The 22,503-nt window shown below is 48.1% G+C and overlaps 1 protein-coding gene across 2 annotated transcripts in view; it reads left to right on the top strand.

Annotated features, from left to right (window-relative positions):
• GREB1 (growth regulating estrogen receptor binding 1) overlaps positions 1–22,503 on the top strand; it is an 83,320-nt gene that overhangs the window by 28,017 nt on the left and 32,800 nt on the right. Inside the window, exons 7-16 of one of the 2 annotated variants that reach the window (XM_033176536.1) lie at positions 375–488; positions 978–1,121; positions 4,020–4,205; positions 8,009–8,359; positions 10,249–10,377; positions 11,105–11,233; positions 12,961–13,158; positions 13,865–14,045; positions 15,793–15,988; positions 17,389–17,525. In XM_033176536.1, coding sequence (XP_033032427.1) covers positions 375–488; positions 978–1,121; positions 4,020–4,205; positions 8,009–8,359; positions 10,249–10,377; positions 11,105–11,233; positions 12,961–13,158; positions 13,865–14,045; positions 15,793–15,988; positions 17,389–17,525 — 1,765 coding nt within the window. Of the gene's footprint in view, positions 1–374; positions 489–977; positions 1,122–2,644; positions 2,894–4,019; positions 4,206–8,008; positions 8,360–10,248; positions 10,378–11,104; positions 11,234–12,960; positions 13,159–13,864; positions 14,046–15,792; positions 15,989–17,388; positions 17,526–22,503 lie in introns of those variants that run through there. The other variant, XM_033176537.1, reaches the window with a different exon arrangement.

Genomic DNA, 22,503 nt, shown 5'->3' with positions numbered 1-22,503 from the left:
GACGTGGGTAATTCTGGCTACCTTATTGGGCCCAGGCTCTCTGCAATTCATTGCACAAAGCACTCTACGTACATTCTCTTTAGTCCTGATCAAACCACCTTTCAGAGTAGGGTTTAGTGTCCCATTTTAAAGATGAAAGAGCTCGGGCTCAGAGAGAGATCGTTTAGACACACACACAACTTTGGAATGAAACATTTACAAAAACTGACATTTCCTTATGCCTAGATATTTCACTAGCTCCTTAAAACCTGTGTGAAACTGTGATTAGAAAAACAAAACAAAACAAAACAGATCATTGTCCTCCAAACCAAGGGAAAGTTTTATTGGAACTCTTTCCTGATGATAGCCTAATCCACACTCTGAATATTGTCTAGGTATCTTGTCCAACTCCGGGCCCCCCAAAAAACGCCACAAAGGGTGGTCTCCAGAATCTCCATCAGCTCCAGATGGTGGCTACCCTCAAGGTGGTGGGAACAGAGCTAAGTATGGTAAGTGATGGCAGCCTTGCCCAGAATTCCAGACTTGGGTACTGGTGGTAGTGCTGCTGCCAGTTGTGTGTGTATGTGTGCGTGTGTGCGCGTGCATGTGTGTGAATGTGCGTGTGTACTGCTGAGGGAGTTCTAAGGAGGCAGAGTTTGGTGTAACCAAAGACTTCTTTCTCACATGTTAGACTTGCTTTGCAAGGTCTAGGATCCCTGTGTGATAGTGAGTTCTCTGATCCTTGGGAAATTTTAAAAGGGGCTGTTTATGACTTGGCAGGGATATCAAAGAGGAGACCGAACCATTGGGGGAAGGATGGATGGAAGGAACTTAAAGGTGCCCTTGACCTTAGGGATCTATGACTCTAAGACTTTGGTGCTCCTGTAATCAGGGACATTGATCAGGAGGTAGCAGCATTGCTGCCTGGCCTGATGTCAGGTGTGTGAGAAGTGGATGTCTTGTCTGATGTTTTTACTAATGTTCTTGGGTGTTCCTAGAGAGCACAGGCGTGTCCTGCGTGCCCCAGGTTGGCTTGGTGGGACCAGCTTCAGTCACCTTCCCAGTGGTGGCCTCTGGAGAACCAGTGTCTGTTCCTGACAACTTGCTGAAAATATGCAAGGCCAAGCCAGTGATATTTAAAGGCAAGTACAGCAGTGCACCGAGTCGTGGGAATGGAAGAACCTGAAGGAACGCACGAGAAACAGGCAAAAGCGAGAACTCTTCCCGGTCTGACTCCAAGGGTATCCTCCTGAGACAAACCTAAAGTGCTTTCCAGGGCAAGGAAAGAACAAGGCAGAGCCAGTCACTAGTTCAGCCCCTGATCAGATGCCAAGAATGATGGAGCTTGTCAAGCTTTCCGCAGTGGGTCCAGGTGAAATGATTCCCTGCCATGAAGTCTATTTGCCTGTTCCTCGTTCTTTCCTTCATCTGCTCAGCTTCATTGAGCATCTGCCATGATCCCAGGCCCGGTGCTGAGTGCCGAGGATTAGGAAAAAACAAATCACTCCCTGGCTGCAGGAGCCCTGCTGTGGTGGGTGGTCTCCTGTTGTCACCCACGCCACTAGTATTTTTTGACTATGGAATCTACTTTGGTTGGGCAAAGATAGCCATGGTCACCACTGTAGAAGCATCAAACAGAATTAGATCTGATCCGTTTTGTGCAGTGGGCTAACGTATGCTACGTGGGGGGGTAGACTTTTGGCTCAAATGAAGAAATCCCTTTGATGAAGCTGGAGATGTTGCAATGGGAAACCCTGGGGGGATTCAGCAGGGCTTGGCTGGTGATCGCAGGCACCAGAATGGCTGGCACATGGCCACACACACACACATACACACGTAGGCACGGCACACACACCACACAGACACACTGTGCACGCAGGCCCCTCTTAAATACGTTACTATTGCATTTGGTATCATGCTTGTAGATAGAGAAGGGAGGATTGTAGGAAAGTGGGAGAAGCACCCTGATAATTAAGAAATAAGAAAGAGCATGTCTTTTTCCTAAAAACAAAAACTGGACAGGGTATTCAGGAAGTAGCATGCAACTCTGAGTTTCGACCTTAGCATGACATAGAACCAATGACCGAGGCAGTTCCACTGGGCCCCCCGGTCTACCTCAAATGAAGGCCAACGTTCTTTCAGTCATGTTGCATGCATTTTTTTATGTGGCCGTGATGTGTCTGTGGTAGGTCTCAAGAACACAGTGCTCAGGAAACAGAGCTAGGACAGGGTGCGAGGCTTGGAGGCGTAGGCAGGGCTTCACCTGCCTCTGCTTTGAACCAGGAGCCTCAGAAAAGAAAGCCCAGCCAGTCTACGTCTCACATGAACAATCTCAGAATAGAGACTGTCCTCTTGGTTCTCACACGAACAATCTCAGAATAGAGACTGTCCTCTTGGTTCTCAGGTGTGCTCTGTTCCCTCCACTGCCTGTCTGTTTCCACTGCACCCCTCACTGTAAAGCCCTTGTCTCTCTGACTCCAGTTCCCCACAGTCACATGTCCAAGCCCTCCTGAGGCCTTACGACTCAGCCCTGTGCCTTCTCCATGAAGTTGTCTTAGATTCCCTTTCCTCTGCCTCCCTTGTCACTTCTCTGTCCCTCTTTTATGACAAATGTCACATGCTTGCTTTTATAGTAACTCTTTACCTTGCCTCTTGCCAACCGTAATATTTGTAAGTGGTGCTACCCAAATGGTAGCCCCTGGTCCAGCAGAACCTGCATCGCCCCAGAGCTTATGAGAGGCGTGAATTCATGGACCCATCCTGGAATCAGAATCAGGCCCCAGTTCTGCATCAGAAGCTCTGGATGGGCCAGCAGGTGTTTGGCAAGCCCTTGAGAAGCAATGTCTTTGAGAACATGACCTGTGCCCCAGGCACCAGCTTTACTCCCCAAGCCTGGCAGGACGTCTGCATATAGCACACAGCCGAAGTCAGAAAATATATTTTTGGTGACTAAATGGAGTACCCGGAGTGCAAGATACCACACACACACACAACCATACACACACACACACACACACACACACACACACACACACGTGCCACCTTTCAGAGCTCAGCAGGCCCGAGAGGATTTGATAGCTGCACCTGATTTTACAAATGCAGAGACTGAAGTTTAGGGCAGTTAAGCTTCTTGCTTGATGTCATGTAGCTAAATAATAGTGGAAAGAGATTTGAACCTGGCCTGGACGATTCCACCTCTGAGGGCTATCTTCAGAATGAATCTTCTAATGGGCTGGGCATGGTGGCTCACGCCTGTAATCCCAGAACTTTGAGAGGCCAAGGTGGGTGGATCACTTTAGGTCAGAAGTTCAAGACCAGCCTGGGCAACATGGTGAAACCTTGTCTCCACTGAAAATACAAAAATTGGCTGGGTGTGGTGATGCACACCTATAATCCCAGCTACTTGGCAGGTTGAGGTGGGAGGATCGCTTGAACTCGGGAGGCGGAGGTTGCAGTGAGCTGAGATCTCACCACTGCATTCCAGCCAGGGGACAGAGCAAGAGACTGTCTCAAAAAAAAAAAAAAAAAAAAAAGAATGACTCAGTATTCTGGTCTCTGTGGTGATGTATTATCCCAACTCACCTTGCCAGATAGCCCTGGGAGGGAGGATGCAGGGCAGAATCCTCCCTGCTTGGAGTCAGGGAGGCAAGGCCTGGCAGGCAGCACCCAGTGAAGCTCTGGAAGGTGCTCTGCCCACAAGGTGTCCCGTCGGTGGTGCTGGAGGAGTGACAGGTGGTGGCTGCTTGGCTCTGGGCAAGTCCCTCCCTTCAGCTGCCTCACTTGTAAAAAATAAGAGGATTGGACGAAATGAACCAGTAAGTGGCACAGCCCCATTGGTTAGAAAAGGTGACTCCTCTCATCGTAGGCTCCAGAAGGGTGAGCAGGTGCACTCAATGAGCAAGGCTTCCCAGGACAGGGCACTCGAGGGACCTTGCGCAGTTCACTTGTCTCCTTCAGCTCCCTCACCCCCAGAGAACTCATGTGTGGGGCCATGAGCTGTGCACAAGACCGGGTGCCAAGTCACTGCTGTTCCTCTGCAGGCCACGGGAACTTCCCTTACTTGTGTGGGAACTTGAATGACGTCGTGGTCAGCCCCCTCCTGTACACGTGCTACCAGAATTCCCAGTCTGTCTCGCGGGCATACGAGCAGTATGGCGCCTCTGCCATCCAGCCCATCTCTGAGGAGATGCAGCTCCTGCTGACTGTCTACTACCTGGTCCAGCTGGGTGAGTCACCTCCACCTATTGGTCAGGTGGCAGGGAGGGGCCACAGCCCGAGCACAGACCTGGCCTCGGCCCTTGTGGGGGCTGACTTGGGCTGCTGGAACTGAAATACGTGGGGAGAGCTTATGGCTCCACTGGGAGGACGTCGTGAGGTCACTGTGGGCGTACCCACATTGAGGGGCTGAAAGTAGGTTGAAGTTAATGGAGACATTTCCAGAAGTATTTATCTGCCATTCCAGGCACAGGGATACAGCAGGGAATTGGGCAAAGACCCTGCCCTTGAGGCGATTCTAGTCTAGTGGGAGAGAGAAGCAATAAACCAGTGGAAAACAGGCAGGTAAAGGTGGGCACATGCATTAGTGTGTGTCTGTGTGGGGCCAGTTTAGGGCCATGAAGAAAGGCCTCTGTGATTAGAGACCTCGACCCTGAGAAGGAGTCAGCCTTGTGTTGATCTGAGGAAAGAGGACAGGTGGGGCCCTGAGGAGAGAGGGAGGCCAGGTGAGACTGTGAGGTGGGGAGCAGTGAGCGTCCCAGGTCGCTGGAGAGGCCAGTGTAGCTGCAGCAGAGAGAGGGTGTGAGGGAGAGGTGTGGTCACAGGGGGCAAGCTCCGGTCAAGAGTGTGATTCTATGGTAGACACATGGAGAAGCCACCAGAGTATTTTTAGGCAGGGGATGGAGGTGATCTGATTTTCACTTTAAAAACGCCACCTTGGCTGCTGTGTGGAGTCAGATGGTGCAGATGCGGTGGCGGAAACAGAGAAAGAGTCAGTTGTTGCCTATTAAAGGCACAGAGTGGCTTGGGCCACTGAGGGCAGCAGCAGTGAGCTGCAGGGGCTATTCTGAAGGTAAGTCTGGCTGGAAATCCCTCTGAAGGAGGTGGGAGCAGGTGAGGCCTGGGTTTCAGCCTGAGCAGCCAGGTGAATGGTAGCAATGAACTTGGGTTCTGTCTTGGCATGAGTTTGTACAAGATGCCCACGAGACAGCCAAGTCACCTGTGTTCATTTGCATGGGCAAGCCTTGAGCCCCAGGAGAGGTTGAAGCTCTAGGTATACATTTAAGACACATTGGCTTACAGATGATGTATGTTAAAGCCATGAGACCAGCTGCAGGTGGCTACGGGGAGAGGAAAGTGCCAAGGTTTGAGCCTGGGGACCTCCAGTCTTCAGAGATCCAGAAGAGGTGACTGAGATAGAATGGGTGAGAAGGAAGGAAAGAACAGTGGAGAATCTGGGAAACCCAGCATTGCCCTCTTTCTCATAGTCCCCACCAGTCCGTCAGTAAGCACGGCTTCATCCTGAATCCAGTCTCGCTCACCCTCTTTGTGGCTGTCCCCTCACCGGGGCACTATTCTTGCCCTGTTCCCCACATCCCTGAGAACCGGGAATCCGATTGCATCTCTTCCCTGCTCAGAGCCCTGCTGCGGCTTCCCATCAGTCGCTCACTCCACCCCTTCCTGGGGCCCGGCCTGCCTCCTGGTCCCACCTGCTTGCTCTGTCCCAGCCCGCTGTACCCCTCAGCAATCTTGGTCCCACCAAGGCATCCCACACTTGCTGTTCCTTCCCTGTGACATGCTCTTGCCAAAGACATCTGTGTGGCTTGCTCCCTCATGTCCTTCAGGTTTCAGGTCACCCATCATCTCCTCAGCAAGGCCTTCTTGTTACTGTGTGTAAGACAGCTCCCGCCCTCCAGGCCCCTATCATATGCCCTTTATCTTTAGGGCACCAGGAATTAGGGTCTGTGATTGTTCCCTTTAAGTGTGTCTCCCCCAGTTAGGGTGTAAGCTCCATGAGGCCAGGCATGGTCAGTGAGTCCTTTTCCCGATGCCCCACAGTGTCCGCAGCTCAAGTTGACAGTCTGCCAAGCTATATTGAGGGAATAGGCGAATGTTGATAAGAAGCAGTGAAAAAAAGCATTCCCAAGGAGAGGGGCTGATCAACTGTGCCAGCATGGCTGGGAGTTGAGCAGAGGGAAGACTGGACTCTGACCATTGGGTTTGGCCATGGGAAGTGATTGGCAACCTTGATGATGATGTACGCAAAGATTGGGGATAAGTCACTTTGGAGTGGATTAGAGAGATTGGAGGTGAGGAGACAGTATGGCGTGTATAGACAGCTCTGGGTAGGGTTTAGTTCTGGAAGAAGATGTGGACTCAAAGGAAAGTTTTAAAGAGAGAGAGATAACAGCTAATCTAATTAAATTCTAATTTAATTAGCTAATTGAAGTAGTGAATTCTGATTAAATGTATCCAATCAAAGATGGAGATATAAGCTAATTTAATCATTCTGGCACGGCCTACAGAGCAGGTGGCATGAACCCCGTGTGATGCATCAGAAAACCGTATGAGATAGCTCAGGGCCACACAGCTGGTGCTGGGTAGAGCTGGACTGGAACCCACCTTCTAAATGGAAGCCTGGTGCACTATCCTCCAGCTCATCAAGTGTGAAATCTGGACGTATAAACCAGACAATTCATAAAAGAAAAAAATACCAGAAGGAAACAAATATTGAAAAGTATTCAATCTCACTCATCGTCAAAGACATGCGAATCACAAATCAAGTCACCTTTTTCTGAATTAATAACCCAAATGATGGTACCCAGTGGTGCTTAGGTGCAGTAAAACCAGTGCTTGTCAAATGCACCGTTTGCGTGGTAAACTCATGCATTCAGGCCGTTTGGAAGCCAGCTGATGGTATGTATTAGCTGGTTCTGTAAATACACCTTTGAGACTTTAGGCAAAGGAAGTAATGTTCTATACATCAAGATGTGCATTGCAGAGGTATTTATAAAGGTGAATATTTGGAAGAAATAAGAGAATCCACAATAGAGACCTTGCTGAGTAAACTTACGGTGGTGCTTACATATGATGGGACATTATGGACGTGCTAACAGCGCTCTTTACGATGGCTGAAAATGGCGCTGAAACTGATGATAAGGTCACGGTTACGGAAAGAATGCAAGACCCAAAGTTTATATGGACAATCATTACAGCTATTTGTAAGGACAATTTTAATATTAATTCCAGCAACGCATGTTTTTATTCCCTGTCCTGGAGTAGGAGAAAGCCTATATTCCCAGACTGAATGTTCTATACATTTACCACTGTATATGCACATAGGAACAGTGTAACCTGCCTATACCATGGCAGTTCCGGTCCTAACTTTCTGAATTCTTTTTAAAGACCTTCTCTAACAAGCTATGGGAATTTGGCTTCCTCCTTTTTTTTTTTTTTTTTTTTTTTTTTTTGCAACAGCGGTGTTTTGGGTGATAATTTTGGGCTGATACTTATTCTTTTTACTGGGTTTTGTTGGCTTTTTGAAAAATTGTCTCTCCTTATAGTTGGTGAGTGGCTTGGTAGCAAAGTAAGATTTTTGCTTTTGAAAAGAGGACAGCAAAATTGAACTGCAGCTTGAGAACATATTCCTTTATCCTACTTTGTCATTGAAAATTAAGGAATCACTTTTAACTGTTTCAGGTGTGTATGGCTGAAGAGTGAGCGAGGACTATGTTTCTGGATTGTCAAAGAGAATGCTTAATCTTAAAAATAAAAATAAATGTACAAATCATCTTATAATTAAAAAAAAACTTGCATATGGAAAAAAAAGACTAAGAAATACACATAAATACCGTGGCTCTGTTAGGGCAGTGGTGAGATTGTGGCGGATTTTATGCCCTCCCCTCGTGCTCCAACCGTCTGTGATATGATTTCACAGCAATAACTTAAATGGGTACTTCCACATCACTGCACCTGCGCGTCCCCGGATGTCGCTGGCATTTGTGGCAGGCCCTCCGCCCGCGTTGTGTTGCAGCCGCGGACCAGGTGCCCTTGATGGAGGACCTGGAGCAGATCTTCCTGCGCTCTTGGCGCGAGTCGCACCTGACCGAGATCCGGCAGTACCAGCAGGCGCCGCCGCAGCCCTTCCCACCCGCGCCCAGCGCCGTGGCACCCGTGACCTCCGCGCAGCTGCCCTGGCTGGCCAGCCTGGCCGCCAGCTCCTGCAACGACAGCGTGCACGTCATCGAGTGTGCCTACTCCCTGGCCGAGGGCCTCTCCGAGATGTTCCGGCTGCTGGTCGAGGGCAAGCTCGCCAAGACCAACTACGTGGTCATCATCTGCGCCTGCCGCAGCGCGGCCATCGACTCCTGCATCGCCGTCACTGGTGAGTGCTGGGCCGCGCGGCTGCGGGGAAGCCCCCTGCACTGCGTTCCTGGTCCCCTCCTTTGGTGGTTCTCTCCCTTTCTGTCTAGGGTGGCCCGGGTTTGCAGAAGCAGTTAGCACCTGTGGTTTGTGCTCAGTAGCTGGCTTCAGAAGGCAGCCTTGACTAATGACTTAGTTACAATCTCATCCCTGCTCTGAGTGGCTGGTGAGGTTAGCCCTGGCTTCAGCTTGGGAGTGTGGAAAGACCCTGTTGAAAACCTGGCTCCACTACGTGGGTGGTCACTCACACCAGGAGCTCTGGCCCTGTGTCTTCACCCATCTATTGGAGATAAAAAAACAATGACCTTGTGTTGTCTGTGTTCAGGAGCCAATTAATTTAATTTTTTGAGACAAAGTCTCACTCTGTTGCCCAGGCTGGAGTGCAGTGGCCTGATCTTGGCTCATTGCAATCTCTGTCTCCTGGGTTCAAGAGATTCTCTCACCTCAGCCTCCCAAGTAGCTGGGACCATGCCCAGCTAATTTGTATTTTTTGTAGAGATAGAGTTTCACCATATTGCCCAGGCTGGTCTCGAACTCCTGAGCTCGAGTGATCCACCTGCCTAGGCCTCCCAAAGTGCTGGGATTACAGGTGTGAGCCACTGTGCCCAGCCAATTGATTTACTTTTAAAAACACCCATTGAGGCCTCACATGTACAGTCACTGTTCTAGGGGCTGGGGGCCCACAGGGAGCAGAGCAGTATCTGCCTGTCCAGAGTGTTCTTTTGGGTGGGGGAGGCAGACACCAAACACGTGAGCTTTCTTGGCCTGCTTAAATCTTCACAAGTGTTGTGCATTTTCAGCCGGAATTTTTTGTACCTTGTAAAACTTACTTTAAGAGTGCAGAATTTAATGCACTTTTTTTTTGGAGACAGGGTCTTGCTCTGTCACCTGGGCTGAAGTGCAGTGGCGAGATCTTGGCTTATTGCAGTATCGAGCTCCCGGGCTCAAGTGATTCTGTCGCCTCAGCCTCCATCCGGAGTAGCTGGGACTACTACAGGTGTGCACCGCCACACCCGGCTCAGTTTTGTACTTTTGTAAACACTGCGTTTTGCCATGTTGCCCAGGCTGGTCTCAAACTCTTGGGCTCAAGCAATCCATCCACCTCAGCCTCCCAAAGTGCTGAGATTACAGGCGTCAGCCACCATGCCTGGCGTTTAATGTACTTTTTAAGTACAGTGTCTGAGTTGTCTTTTAGCATTTTTTTCTTTCTTTCTTTCTTTTTTTTGAGATGGAGTCTTGCTCTGTTGCCCAGGCTGGAATGCAGTGACACCATCTCGGCTCACTGCAACCTCTGTCTCCCGAGTTCAAGTAATTCTTTTGCCTCAGCCTCCTGAGTAGCTGGGACTACAGACGTGCACCACCATACCCAGCTAATTTTTGTACTTTTGGTAGAGATGGGCCGGCTAATTTTTGTATTTTTGGTAGAGATGGTTTTTCGCTATGTTTTGTATTTTTGGTTGAGATGGCCAGGCTGGTCTCAAACTCCTGACCTCAGGTGATCCACCCACCTCAGCCTCCCGCACTGCTGAGATTACAGGCGTGAGCTACTGCACCCAACCAGCGTTCTTTAATCTTAAACCCATTCTGTGTGTGTGTGTGTGTGTGTTTTAAAATAAATTATTTACCTTGCTGTGAGTAGGACATTCAGTAGTAGACCCTGAGCCTCTGCCATGTGCCAGGCACCGTTATCTTGCGTCGCCTGACAGCAGGCTTGGGAGGTAGATCCTGCTGTTAGCCACAGGTTCCTGATGGGAAATGTCAGTCTAGAAGGGTTAAGGGACTAGTCCAGGGCCACACAGCCAGCAAGCAGGGAAGATGCGATTGGTACAGTGAAAGTTGTTTGCTTTCCAGGAAAATACCAAGCCCGGATTCTTTCCGAGAGCCTTCTCACCCCAGCAGAGTACCAGAGGGAAGTCAATTACCAGCTGGTTACGGGGAAGGTAGACTCGCTGGGGGCCTTCTTTAGCACCCTCTGTCCAGGTAGGCTTGTCATGAGACAGGTGCATATGCGTACGTTAATAGGACAGAAATCAGTGCCGGGGGAGGTCATCTCTGCCCCACCCTGCCAGTGACCGGCTAAGGCTGACCTCCACTGCAGAGTGCCCCTCATTCTGTGCACTTGCATTTCTGTCCCTTTCTTTTCTTGAGTGACAGCCGCGGGTTCTGACTGGCCATCTCTTCCTGCTTGGGCTGTAGAGTTCTCCTGAGGGGTGGAGGGCACCTTGTGGGATCTGTCTTTGTGCGGTACACAGGCCCTTGCGCCTGTTTCTCTCCACCTTTCCAGCGTTGGTGGCCTCTCTTCCCTGTCTTCCCTCCTGCTGGAGAGTTCCACATCCCTTGTGCTCTGGGCTGTGAGCATCCTTCTCCCTTGTTTGCCTAGCTACCCACCCCTCAAGACTCATCTCATGTACCCCTAGAAAGCTTCTCAGGCCCTTCGTTTTCCAGATGGGCTTGGGACCTTCCCTTTTGTCCTTTACCATGTTGTTCTTCCTTCTGCCCTGGCACCGGCTGTGTCTGTGTGGGGGGAGCTCACTCTGGCAGTGTGTCTTCATCCTGACTAGGCTAAGACCCCTTGACAGGATGGGCCACGTCCTCTTTACCTTCACGACTCCAGGCCTCAGGACAGTACCTGACACTAACTGCCCTGTAGATGTTTGCTGAATTTCACTGACATGGAAAACCCATTTGTTTATTCTGTCTTGGGCAGAGGGTGACATTGACATTTTGCTGGACAAATTTCACCAGGAAAATCAAGGCCATATTTCTTCCTCACTCACTGCCTCTTCTGTCACTAAAGCAGCATCCCTGGATGTCAGTGGGACACCGGTGTGCACAAGTGAGTAGTGAAAAGGAATCTCTCAGGGTGGGGGAGGTACAAAGTAGTGATGAGGGGCAGGGGCAGTGGGCGCAGGTGTGCACAGTGATGGGGGCAGTGGGCACAGGTGTGCACAGTGATGGGGGCAGTGGGCACAGGTGTGTACAGTGAGAGGGGGTGGGGGGCAGGTGTGCACAGTGAGGGGGTGGGTGCACAGGTGTGTATAGTGGGAGGACGGGGGCACAGGTGTGCACAGTGAGGGGGTGGGTGCACAGGTGTGTATAGTGGGGGGATGGGGGCACAGGTGTGTACAGTGAGAGAGGGTGGGGGCACAGGTGTGCACAGTGAGAGGGGGCGGGGGCACAGGTGTGTATAGTGAGGGGGGCAGTGGGCACAGATTTGTACAGTGAGAGGGGGTGGGGGCGCAGGTGTGCACAGTGAGGGGGCAGGGGCACAGGTGTGTATAGTGAGGGTGGCAGTGGGAACCAGTGTGTACAGTGAGAAGAGCCGGGGGCACAGGTGTGCACAGTGTGAGGGGGGCGGGGGCGCAGGTGTGTATAGTGAGGGGGACAGTGGACACAGGTGTGTACAGTGAGAGGGGGTGGGGGCGCAGGTGTGCACAGTGAGGGGCGGGGGCGCAGGTGTGTACAGTGAGAGGAGGTGGGAGCACAGTTGTGCACAGTGAGGGGGTGGGGTGCAGGTGTGCACAGTGAGGGGCGGGGGCACAGGTGTGTATAGTGAGGGGGGGCAGTGGGAACCAGTGTGTACAGTGAGAAAAGCCGGGGGCACAGGTGTGCACAGTGTGAGGGGGGCGGGGGCGCAGGTGTGTATAGTGAGGGGGACAGTGGGCACAGGTGTGTACAGTGAGAGGGGGTGGGGGCGCAGGTGTGCACTGTGAGAGTGGGTGAGGGCACAGGTGTGCACTGTGAGAGTGGGCGAGGGCACAGGTGTGCACAGTGACACGGAACAGTGGGCATAGCTGTGTGCAGTGAGAGGCGCCAGTGGGCACAGGTGTGCACCGTGAGAGAGGACAGTGGGCGCAAGTATGCTAAGTGGGTGCTGAGGGGACAGAGGGCTCATGTGTGCTCGGTGGACGATGAGAGGGCACTGGCGAGGGCCTGGGTCTGGCCTGGGGGGTAGAATCCAAGGGCTCAGATTGGAGGTAGCAATGTCAGGGGCACATCCACAAGACAGGACATCTTTTTAGAGTCACAGTAGACCTGATGCCTAATTTAAAATTCAGTCTTTAATTATGACAATCTCATTTAATCTTGAATTGCACATCCATCACTGTTTCTGAGATGGTAGATTTCTCGATGCTCATTTCCTGCCTCCGAGTCTGTGGCTGATATTTTCTATTCATACGGAGTTCCTAAATGACCATCGTTAGTTTTCTTTTCTGGAGAGCTTGCAGTCCTCTTCCAAAGTCCAGTCTCAGTGTCACCTCCCCTGGGATGGGCTCCTTGTCCTCTCTAAGCAGAAGAGGCCACTGCCTCTGCTGTGCTCCCCAAGTGCTTGGTTCTTGTTTTTATTATTAAGTGAAGGATGGCGCATAAAATGATCGCTACCCCTACACCCGCCACTGCTTAGCTGAGAGCAGGGACTTGATAAACGAGTTATTCCCCTTTCCCTCATCGCTTTGTGCATGGGGCTGTCTCCCCTGGACCAGTCACTGATTCTCTGGCCAAGGGCCTGGCAGTAGCCATGTGCCCTGGGGCTCACCTGGCATCCTGGGGCTCTGGTTCCAGGTTACCATCTGGAGCCACACAGCATCCGGCCCTTCCAGCTGGCAGTGGCGCAGAAGCTCCTCTCCCATGTGTGTTCCATTGCGGATTCCAGCACCCAAAATCTGGACCTGGGATCCTTTGAGAAGGTGGACTTTCTCATTTGCATTCCACCCTCAGAAGTGACCTACCAGCAGACTCTGTTCCACGTGTGGCATTCAGGTACGGGATGTTTCGGGGAGAAGTCACGTGGCCTGTGTGGAGAAGCTTTGATCTGCCGAAATCCGTGTTTGGGTGTTGACACTGTTCTTTGCTACAGAGTGGATAGAGCAAGTAATGTTGCCCTTGTTTTATAGATTGTGAAACCTACGTTCAGAGACAGTGACTTGCCCAAGGTTTTACGATCTGCTGAAGGTAGAGCTGAAACTTGAACTTTCACCATGTCCCACTCAGACTAGTGACCTAACCATGTGTTGCTATCTAGCATCACTGATACCCTTGTACTTTCAAGGATATCATATTTAACCACAGAGTACACAGATGTCCAGTGTCTTCACTGAAAAGACTTACTCGTTAGTGGCGTAATGTGTAGCCTGTGGCGTTCAGACTGAGAGAGGGATTTTGCTGCTGGCAGGACCTTTCGGTTTCCTCTGTCTTACCACGCTTGGGATCAGCTGCTTCATGAAGCCGGTGCCCCTAGGGAGGGCTGCTGTACACACAGCCAAGGCTTGCCTGCACCCCAGCTCCTGTGCAGGACAGTTACGCAGCTGTAACCTGTGTGGGAGTTTTCCCCTCCCTTTCCCTACTCTCGCGTCTCTGAGTCTAGCTCAGGACCTGCTGTATAGGAGTCGCTCATCAGGTGTCTGTTGAGTGAATGGAAACCGGGGGGCATGTTTGGAGTTACTGATATATTTCCATTGTGTTGCAGGGGTTTTACTGGAGCTTGGTCTGGAGAAAGAGCACATGACGAAGCAGAGGGTGGAACAGTATGTCCTGAAACTAGACGCGGAGGCACAGACAAAATTTAAGGCTTTTCTGCAAAACTCTTTCCAGAACCCGCACACACTTTTTGTCCTCATCCATGACCATGCGCACTGGGATCTTGTGAGGTTAGATTGACTTGATATATGACAGGTTGATGTTTTCCTTCCTTGAAACGATATATGTGGATGTTCCTGGGGGCTGAGGGTACAAATCCTGAAAAGATGGATGATGTTTGGGCTTGGTGTTTGTAAGCAGGTGCCGTGGATGTTTTCCACAATCTTGAGCTGGAAGTTATCTCAGGGATTCTCTAGTGCCACCTCTGAAATTTACCGTGGTGGAATCTGATGGCTGGAGAAGGGAAGCGTGTCTCCCAGAGTCACAGGGCAGGGTGGAGTGGGAGGGTGTTAGTGGCAGAGCCAAGGCCCTCGAATCACAGCCTGATGCCTGATGTGTTTCTTTCAGAGTCCACTCAGCCCCAAGGAGCCATGCTGGTGTGGGGTGCAGAGGGTCCTAGCAGGAGTTGCTCAGCCTAGCCCTTCCCTGAAAGAGGCTCTGTGGGCTCCAGTACCGTGGGTCACCACTGATGCCTGCTCTTCTTTTTTTTTTTTTTGGAGACAGAGTCTCGTTCTGTTGCCCAGGTTGGAGTGCGGTGGTGCGATCTTGGCTCACTGCAAGCTCAGCCTCCCAGGTTCACGCCATTCTCCTGCCTCAGTCTCTCAAGTAGCTGGGACTACAGGAGCCCGTCACCACGCCTGGCTAATTTTGTTTTTGTATATTTAATAGAGACGGAGTTTTACTGTGTTAGCCAGGATGGTCTCGGTCTCCTGACCTCATGATCCACCTGACTCGGCCTCCCAAAGTGCTGGGATTATACGTGTGAGCCACTGCACCCAGCTGATGCCTGCCATTCTTAAGGGGTGATTTTACTCACTATGTTAAAATGAACATAAACACAGATGGATTTCAGATGGGCCAAGCCAAGCGTCTGGCAGGATTTCTGGTGGTTTAGCAGTATTGGTCATCTCTGTGAGACTGGCCTAGGAGTTGTACGCTCAGACATTTCCTCTGATGTAGATGAGGAAGGAGGGGGCTCCTGGACCAGGTCATGGAGAAAACCTTTGATTGTCACAGATCCACAGATAGCTAGTTAGGGCTGGTCAGGACCTGAAGGATCACCTCGTAATGGGTTTACAATCCAGAATTCATGTATGGGCTTGGGGGAGATTGGAACATTCCGAAATTATAGAAAGAGCTATATTGTGAATATTCATTTTGGGAGTAGGTTTCTCAAAGTGGCCTCCTGCCATCCAAAGGGTTAAGCACTGATTTTTTTTTTAATCCCCTAGACTTACAGGAGAGAATCCAAAGGCCTTTGTCCCACAGAGAAGTGCAGAGCTGGGCCTGTCTCCTAGACCCCTTGTCCAAAATGCTTCCCAATCCTCTCCTGCTGCCTTTTAAACTGACTATAGAATTTACTCTTTTATATCTTTTCTGGATCGTTTCAAGGTCAGAAGGACTTTGTAAGGAGATAAGTACACAATCAGATGGGTCCAAAGAGGAACAAATGATTCATGGAACATTCTCACGGACACATCACTGATTGGGATAGAAAGAGTGTGTGTCTTATAAGAAATCCTCTCTGAGTACCATCCGCCGCCAGACACATTTTTCCTAAGTAACGAGTCTCGGGAGAGTCCCTGACAGCTACCTGAACGCCAGCCATTTTTTCTCTATTCCTAGTCATGGGCAGAGCCATAATCTTCCATTGTTGGCAAAGTCGGGGGTTAGTTATACATTTATTCAACTGCTGCACCCTTGCAAAATTAGAAAACAATATAGTAATTCAACTGATTATGTCTTTTCCTCCCTCAGTAGCGCTGTTCATAACCTCTATTCTCAAAGTGACCCGTCGGTGGGATTGGTGGACCGATTGCTCAACTGCAGGGAGGTGAAGGAGGCCTCTAACATTGTGACACTTCACGTGACCTCCTTCCCGTACGCACTGCAGACACAGCACACCCTCATCAGCCCCTACAATGAGATCCACTGGCCCGCCTCCTGCAGTAATGTGAGTGCCACGGGGCTGCTGGGCCCTTGTGTAGCAATGACACTTGGGTTTGCAGAAATTACATTTAGTAAAAGCCTTGACCAATGTGGTCGAGGATAATGGGTTCCAGCTCCTTGGATCTTTGGTTTAACCCAGAGTTAGGGGTAAATCCTTCTTGGTCTTTTTGGAAACCTTCCTGCAATATGCCAGTTGGCCTCCTCATCTCGGAAGATGTAATGCAGTTTGTGTGACATTTCCTCTGGTGACTGCAGCTTTCTGAGCAGCATTCGGAATGTTTGTTCTATGGCATTGAATGGAGATATTGAAGGTAGAGCCCTTGGGGGTTGGGGACTTTGGGCTCCATACAGAGCGATGCTCAATGTCTCTAGGAGCCTTAGGAAGGTTCCTTTTTTCCTATGCCTACATCCTTGAGTAGTGAGATGCAGAATCTCCTTCCTCAAACTAAACACATGTCCTTAAAACGTGGTGAGGTTTTAGCTTATCACCTGGCATTTTCTCATCAAAATAGAAGTCTAAAACAATTCTGGTAATTTGAGAATTCTGGGTGGTTTGTAGTTAGTTACACAGGAATAAGTAAAGGTAGAAGATGAGACTTATTTGGAGTGCCTTGCAATCCTCTGAGGAACTTTAAAAAAATACCTGGCTTTTGTCCTGTGGACCGAGAATCCGTGGTGGCAATAGCCATTGTTCGTAAGGCACTTCCCGTGAGCCAGGGGGACCCTGCCCAAAGTGTTTCCTGCTGGGAGCTCATGCAAAAGGCGGGTGCTAGGATGAGTTCTCATCTACAAATGGGGAACATGAGACAGAGAGAGTTGGGCCACTTGCCTCAGGCCAGGCAGCTAGAAAGTCGTGGAGCTGGGATATGACCCAGGCCACTGGCTCCTTGGCTCAGCCCTTAACCACTGTGCTGTTTAGGGGTAGAGTTTTCATGCCTTTGTGTTTTCAACAAATTCCCCCAACTTTGGAATTTCATGTCTGTGTGAGTAAAATTGGCTAGATAAATGTTTTCTTCATCTACTGATTTTTAGTAGCAACTGAATGCAAGATAATTGATTTGCTTATTCCTAAAACCAGCTTAAGATTGTAGAAAGAAGCAAATTTAACGAAGACATTTATATGTTAAAATAAGATAAGACTGGTTTTCTTCTTGGTAAAGACATTGGGACCGAATGAATGGAAAACTCCTGAGCGATGGGGACACACCATTTTTAAAGTATGGCAGGTTCTTTGCTCTGCTTCTGCAGGTGGAAGAAGTTTATAAAATGCCATTCAAGCCGCTGCACAGTAGGCACGATTTAGATGAAGTTGCCAACCCAGGTCGTCCACAGGCCTGGCACGTGAACCTCTGGCCGTCCCCGCAGATGCAAGGTTGGAGTGACCGATGCTCTTCTTTGTTTTAGGGAGTGGACTTATGTCAGGAAAATAAGAAGTACTTCGGGCTGTCGGAGTTTATTGAATCCACCCTTTCAGGGCACAGCCTCCCCTTGCTCAGATACGACAGCTCCTTTGAAGCCATGGTCACTGCATTAGGAAAAAGGTACTTGTTTCTCTTCTCAGTTACTAGAAGTGCTCAGTAGCTTAAAGGGGAAGTTGAGGTGCATTTAGCCAGCCAGGGAATTCCAGGAAGGGAGACCTTTCCTTCCTGGGTGACTCAGTTTCTCCATGAAATGTACCCTGGTTTTTTTCTTCTCCTGTGTTTGAATCCCTTTGGGTCAGTGATATCTTTGTCATGCTGTTGCTCTAGAAAATTTTAGAGAGGACAGTGAGCAGAAATATGCTGGAATGTGGAATGATGTTTTCGAACCAATGGACAGTAGGAAAATGGGAGGAAGAGAACAAAGTTTTAAAAGAAACTGCATTGATGATCACAGTCTGCTTTGTTTTTATTTCCGATGCGTATCATTTATTGAATGTTTATTTTGTGTCGTTGGCTCTTCCATGGACTTTACTGTCATTATCTGATTTGATCCTCACTGCCTCTCTGAGCCAGTTGCTACTGTTATCCATACTTTGCAAATGAAGATGCTGAGGCTTGGAGAGGCCCCATAGCTTTCTCAGGCCACGTGTCTAGCAAGTGACAGAACTGGGTGAGAACTCAGAGTCACTCTGACTGCACAGCCAGCCCTGTTAACCCTGTTGCAACAGACCTCATTTTATAGATGAAACTGAGGCTCAGACAGGCTAAGTGATTACCAGGTACTGCATGGTTTATTTGTGGTAAAGCCAGGCCAAGTTTTATAGACGATCTAATGCAAAGCAAAATGCCACTGAACAAAATACCACTGATTGTCAGCATCAACTGGCTTCTACCCGCTTTTCTTATTGAACCTCATTCTTCTCCTTTGCAGACAAGGGATGAAATTAGACACATCCTTCTCAAGCTATGTTCCAAGGTATACTGCTTTGGCTGGATACTAATAGCTGTTAAGCGTAAAGGGGTTCCATTTCACTGCTGGTGTTCTAGAATAGAATACTATTGTATGGCCATACTAGTTTGTTTATTTACTGGTTAAGAGGCATTTAGGTTGTTTTTGAGTTTTGGCTGTTACAGATAAAGGTGCTATGAATATTCATGTACAAAGCTTTGTATAGACATATCCTTTCACTTCCCCTGGGTAAACACCTAGTTGTGAAATGGCTGGGTTACTTGATAGGTGTATGTTTAACTTTTTAACAAGCTGCCAAATTGTTTTCCAAAGCATAGCTGTCCCTTGGTATACATGGAGGGTTAATTCCAGAACTGTCCCCCACATACCAAAATCCATGCATACTCAAGTCCCATGGTCAGCCCTCTGGAACCCACATGTAAGCGAAAGTCAGCTTTCCATGTCCATGTTTTTAAAACAAAAAACATACTGTATTTTTGATTTGCTTTTGGTTTAAAATCCATATACAAGTGGACCCTTGCAGTTCAAACCCATGTTATTCAAGGGTCAACTGTGGTTCATTTTACATTCCCATCAGAATTTCAGTTGCTTTACATCTTTGTCAGCACTTGGTATGGTCCGTATTTTAAATTTTATTCTTTCTAATAGGTATGAAGCTGTAGCTTGTAATTTTAATTTTAATTTCTCCAGTGACTAATGATGTTGAACATCTTTTCCTATGTTTATCTGCCATTTGTGTATCATCTTTGGTGAAGTGTCTGTTGATAAGTTGACTCCTTTACTATTTTCAAATGACCCAAAGAATATTATTTATAGCTCTATAATCTCTTCTGATATTAATATAATTATTCTAGTTTTCTTTTGACTAGTGTTACCATAGATTATAATTTTTTATCCTTTTACTTTGAGCATGTTTCTCTTTTTGTGTTTAAACTTGGTTTCTTGTAGGCAGCTTATAGTTGAGTCTTTTTTATCAAATGTGACAATCTCTGCCTTTTAATTGATTGCTATTTGATTTTAGTTTCATTATTATTATTATTATTATTATTTGAGACGAAGTCTCACTCTGTCTCCAGGCTGGAGTGCAGTGGCACGATCTTAGCTCACTGCAACCTCTGCCTCTCAGATTCAAGCGATTCTCCTGCCTCAGCCTCCTGAGTAGCTGGGATTACAGGCACGCACCATCATGCCCAGCTAATTTTTGTATTTTTAGTACAGACAGGGTTTTAAATGTTGGCCAGGATGGTCTCGATCTCCTGATCTCGTGATCCGCCCACCTCGGCCTCCCAAAGTGCTGGAATTACAGATGTGAGCCACCATGCCCGACCTATTATCATTTTTTAAAGAAAGAATCTTTTAGGGCTGTTGCCCAGGCTGAAGTGTGGTGGCATGATCATAGTTCATTGTAACCTCAAACTCCTGGGCTCAAGCCATCCCCCCATCTCAGCCTCCCAAATAGCTGGGACTACAGGTGCATGCCACCATGCCTGGCCAATTTTTGAAAATTTTTCTTGCTCTATTGCCAAGGTCTTGAACTCCTTGCCTCAAGTGATTCGTCTGCCTTGGCCTCCCAAAGTGCTGGAATATTTTAGTTTCTATTGCTGTGTTTTCAAGTTTATGAGTCTTATTTTCTGTGTTATCTAATCTGCTGCCAATTTCATCCAGTATATGTGTGTGTGTGTGTGTGTGTGTGTGTGTGTGTGTGTATTTATCTTACAAAAGCACAGTTTTATAACAAGATTCCTAAGAGAGAAAAGACAATTTCAGGTGTCACATGCATTGATATACATACACATTGATGATACATAATTATTGTGTTTATTAATCAGGACTCTTTGTTGTAAGTAACAGAAACTCAACTTGAAATCTTTTAAGAAAAAGAGAGGGATGTACTGACTCATAAAATAATAGGAAAGGTTGAACAAATAAACCATAGAACAGCAGAGATACCTAACAACTTAAGTATTCAAACACTGCCAAGACTGTGTTGTTTTCTCTTTGGTATCTGTACGATGGTTGTATTGTATCTCACTGCACAATGCCTTCCTCCGTGCACTGAAAAACATTACCACTGCTTGATGCTGAGCCTCACGGTCTCCAGATTCCAGGAGAGGACTTATTCTTTGTTATAGTTTGAAAAATTCCAAGAGAAGACTGGCTTAGCCTGAGTTGGGTTTCCATACCTGAACAAGTCTATTGTGGCTGGCAGGGCAAGGTCACGTACAAAGATCATAGCTCCCATGAGAATTCAGGGTCTAGTTTATTTTCTATCTACAACATTGAAGATTTCATCTCTAGAATTTGATTTGTGATTTTTATATCTCTACTCAACAAGTTCAGTCTTTGCTGTAGATTTTTAGCCATACAGAATATAGTTACAATAACTGTTTTAATTTTGCTATCAGTAAATTCTGTCATCTGTGTCATTCCTGGGTCAGTTTCTATTAATCAATTTGTTGCCCCTCCTTTATTATTGAAGGGGGCCAGCCCCTCCACACCTGTGGGTATTTCTCATCAGGTGGGATGAGAGACTGAGAAAAGAAATAAGACACAGAGACAAAGTATAGAGAAAGAACAGTAGGCCCAGGGAACCGGCACTCAGCATATGGAGGACCTGCACCAGCACCAGTCTCTGGGTTCCCTAAGTATTTATTAATTACTGTTTTCACTATCTCAGCAAGAGGAATGTGGTAGGAGAGCAGGTAGATACTGGGGAGAAGGTCAGCAAGAAAATGTGAGCAAAGGAATCTGTGTCACAAATAAGTTCAAGGGAAGGTACTATACCTGGATGTGCACGCAGGCCAGATTTATGCTTCTCTCCACCCAAACATCTCCGTGGAGTAAAGAATAACAAAGCAGCATTGCTGCCAACATGCCTTGCCTCCCGCCACAGGGCGGTTTTTCTCCTATCTCAGAAAGGAACAAATGTACAATTGGGTTTTATACCGAGACATTCTGTTCCCAGGGGCAGGCAGGAGACAGAGGCCTTCCTCTTATCTCAACTGCAAGAGGCTTTCCTCTTTTACTAGTCCTCCTCAGCACAGACCCTTCATGGGTGTCGGACTGGGGGATGGTCAAGTCTTTCCCATCCCACGAGGCCATATTTCAGACTATCACATGGGGAGAAACCTTGGACGATACCCGGCTTTCCAGGGCAGAGGTCCCTGCGGCTTTCCGCAGTGCATTGTGCCCCTGGTTTATCGAGACTGGAGAATGGCGATGACTTTTACCAAGCATACTGCTTGTAAATATTTTGTTAGCAAGGCACATCCTGCACAGCCCTAGATCCCTTAAACCTTGATTCTATACAACTCATGTTTTTGTGAGCTCAAGGTTGGGGCAGAGTTACAGATTAACAGCATCTCAGGGCAAAGCAATTGTTCAGGATACAGGTCAAAATGGAGTTTCTTACGTCTTCCTTTTCTACAGACACAATAATAGTCTGATCTCTCTTTCTTTTCCCTACAATTATCGATCATATTTGCCTTCTTATTTACATGTCTGATAACTTTTGAGAGAATGCCAGACATTGTCAATTTTACCTTGTTGGGTGCTAGATATATTTGTATATCTATAAATACTGAGTTTTTTTTGGGGGGGGGAGATACAACTAAGTTACTTGGATACAGTTTAATCTTCCAGGTCCTGGTTTTAAACTTTGTTAGGCAGGACCAGAGCAGTATTTAATGTAGGGCTAACTTTGCCAAAAGTTACTAAGACAAAATTCTTTGAGTAAGTACTCTATAATGTTTCATGACTCCGAGGTGTTCCATATTGGCTATGGAAACAGGAGGTATTCCCAGCCCTACATGAACTTGAGACATTGTTCCCTTTAATTCTTTGGCAACCAAAGGATTCTTGTTTTGGCCTTGGGTCATTTCCTTACATATGTGCACTGCTCATGTCAGCTGAAGACTTTAGGGAGACCCTCTGCAGATCTCTCCTCTTTGGTACTTTGCCCTGTGATCTCTAGCTGCCTTGGCTTTCCTGAAATTCAATACCTCTCCTCAACTCAGGGAGACCACCGAGCTTTGGCTGGCTTCCCTTTTCCTGAATACATCCCAGAAACTGTAGGCAGAAGCTGGGGGGCTCACCTGATTTGTCTCACATCGTTAGGATCACTGTCTT

The sequence above is a fragment of the Trachypithecus francoisi genome, unplaced genomic scaffold, assembly GCF_009764315.1.
Source record: "Trachypithecus francoisi isolate TF-2019V2 unplaced genomic scaffold, Tfra_2.0 Lachesis_group17, whole genome shotgun sequence".
In the NCBI taxonomy this organism is placed as follows: Eukaryota; Metazoa; Chordata; class Mammalia; order Primates; family Cercopithecidae; genus Trachypithecus; species Trachypithecus francoisi.
The sequence above is the reverse complement of the archived record's forward strand: the minus strand, read 5'-3'. Positions and strand labels throughout refer to the sequence as shown.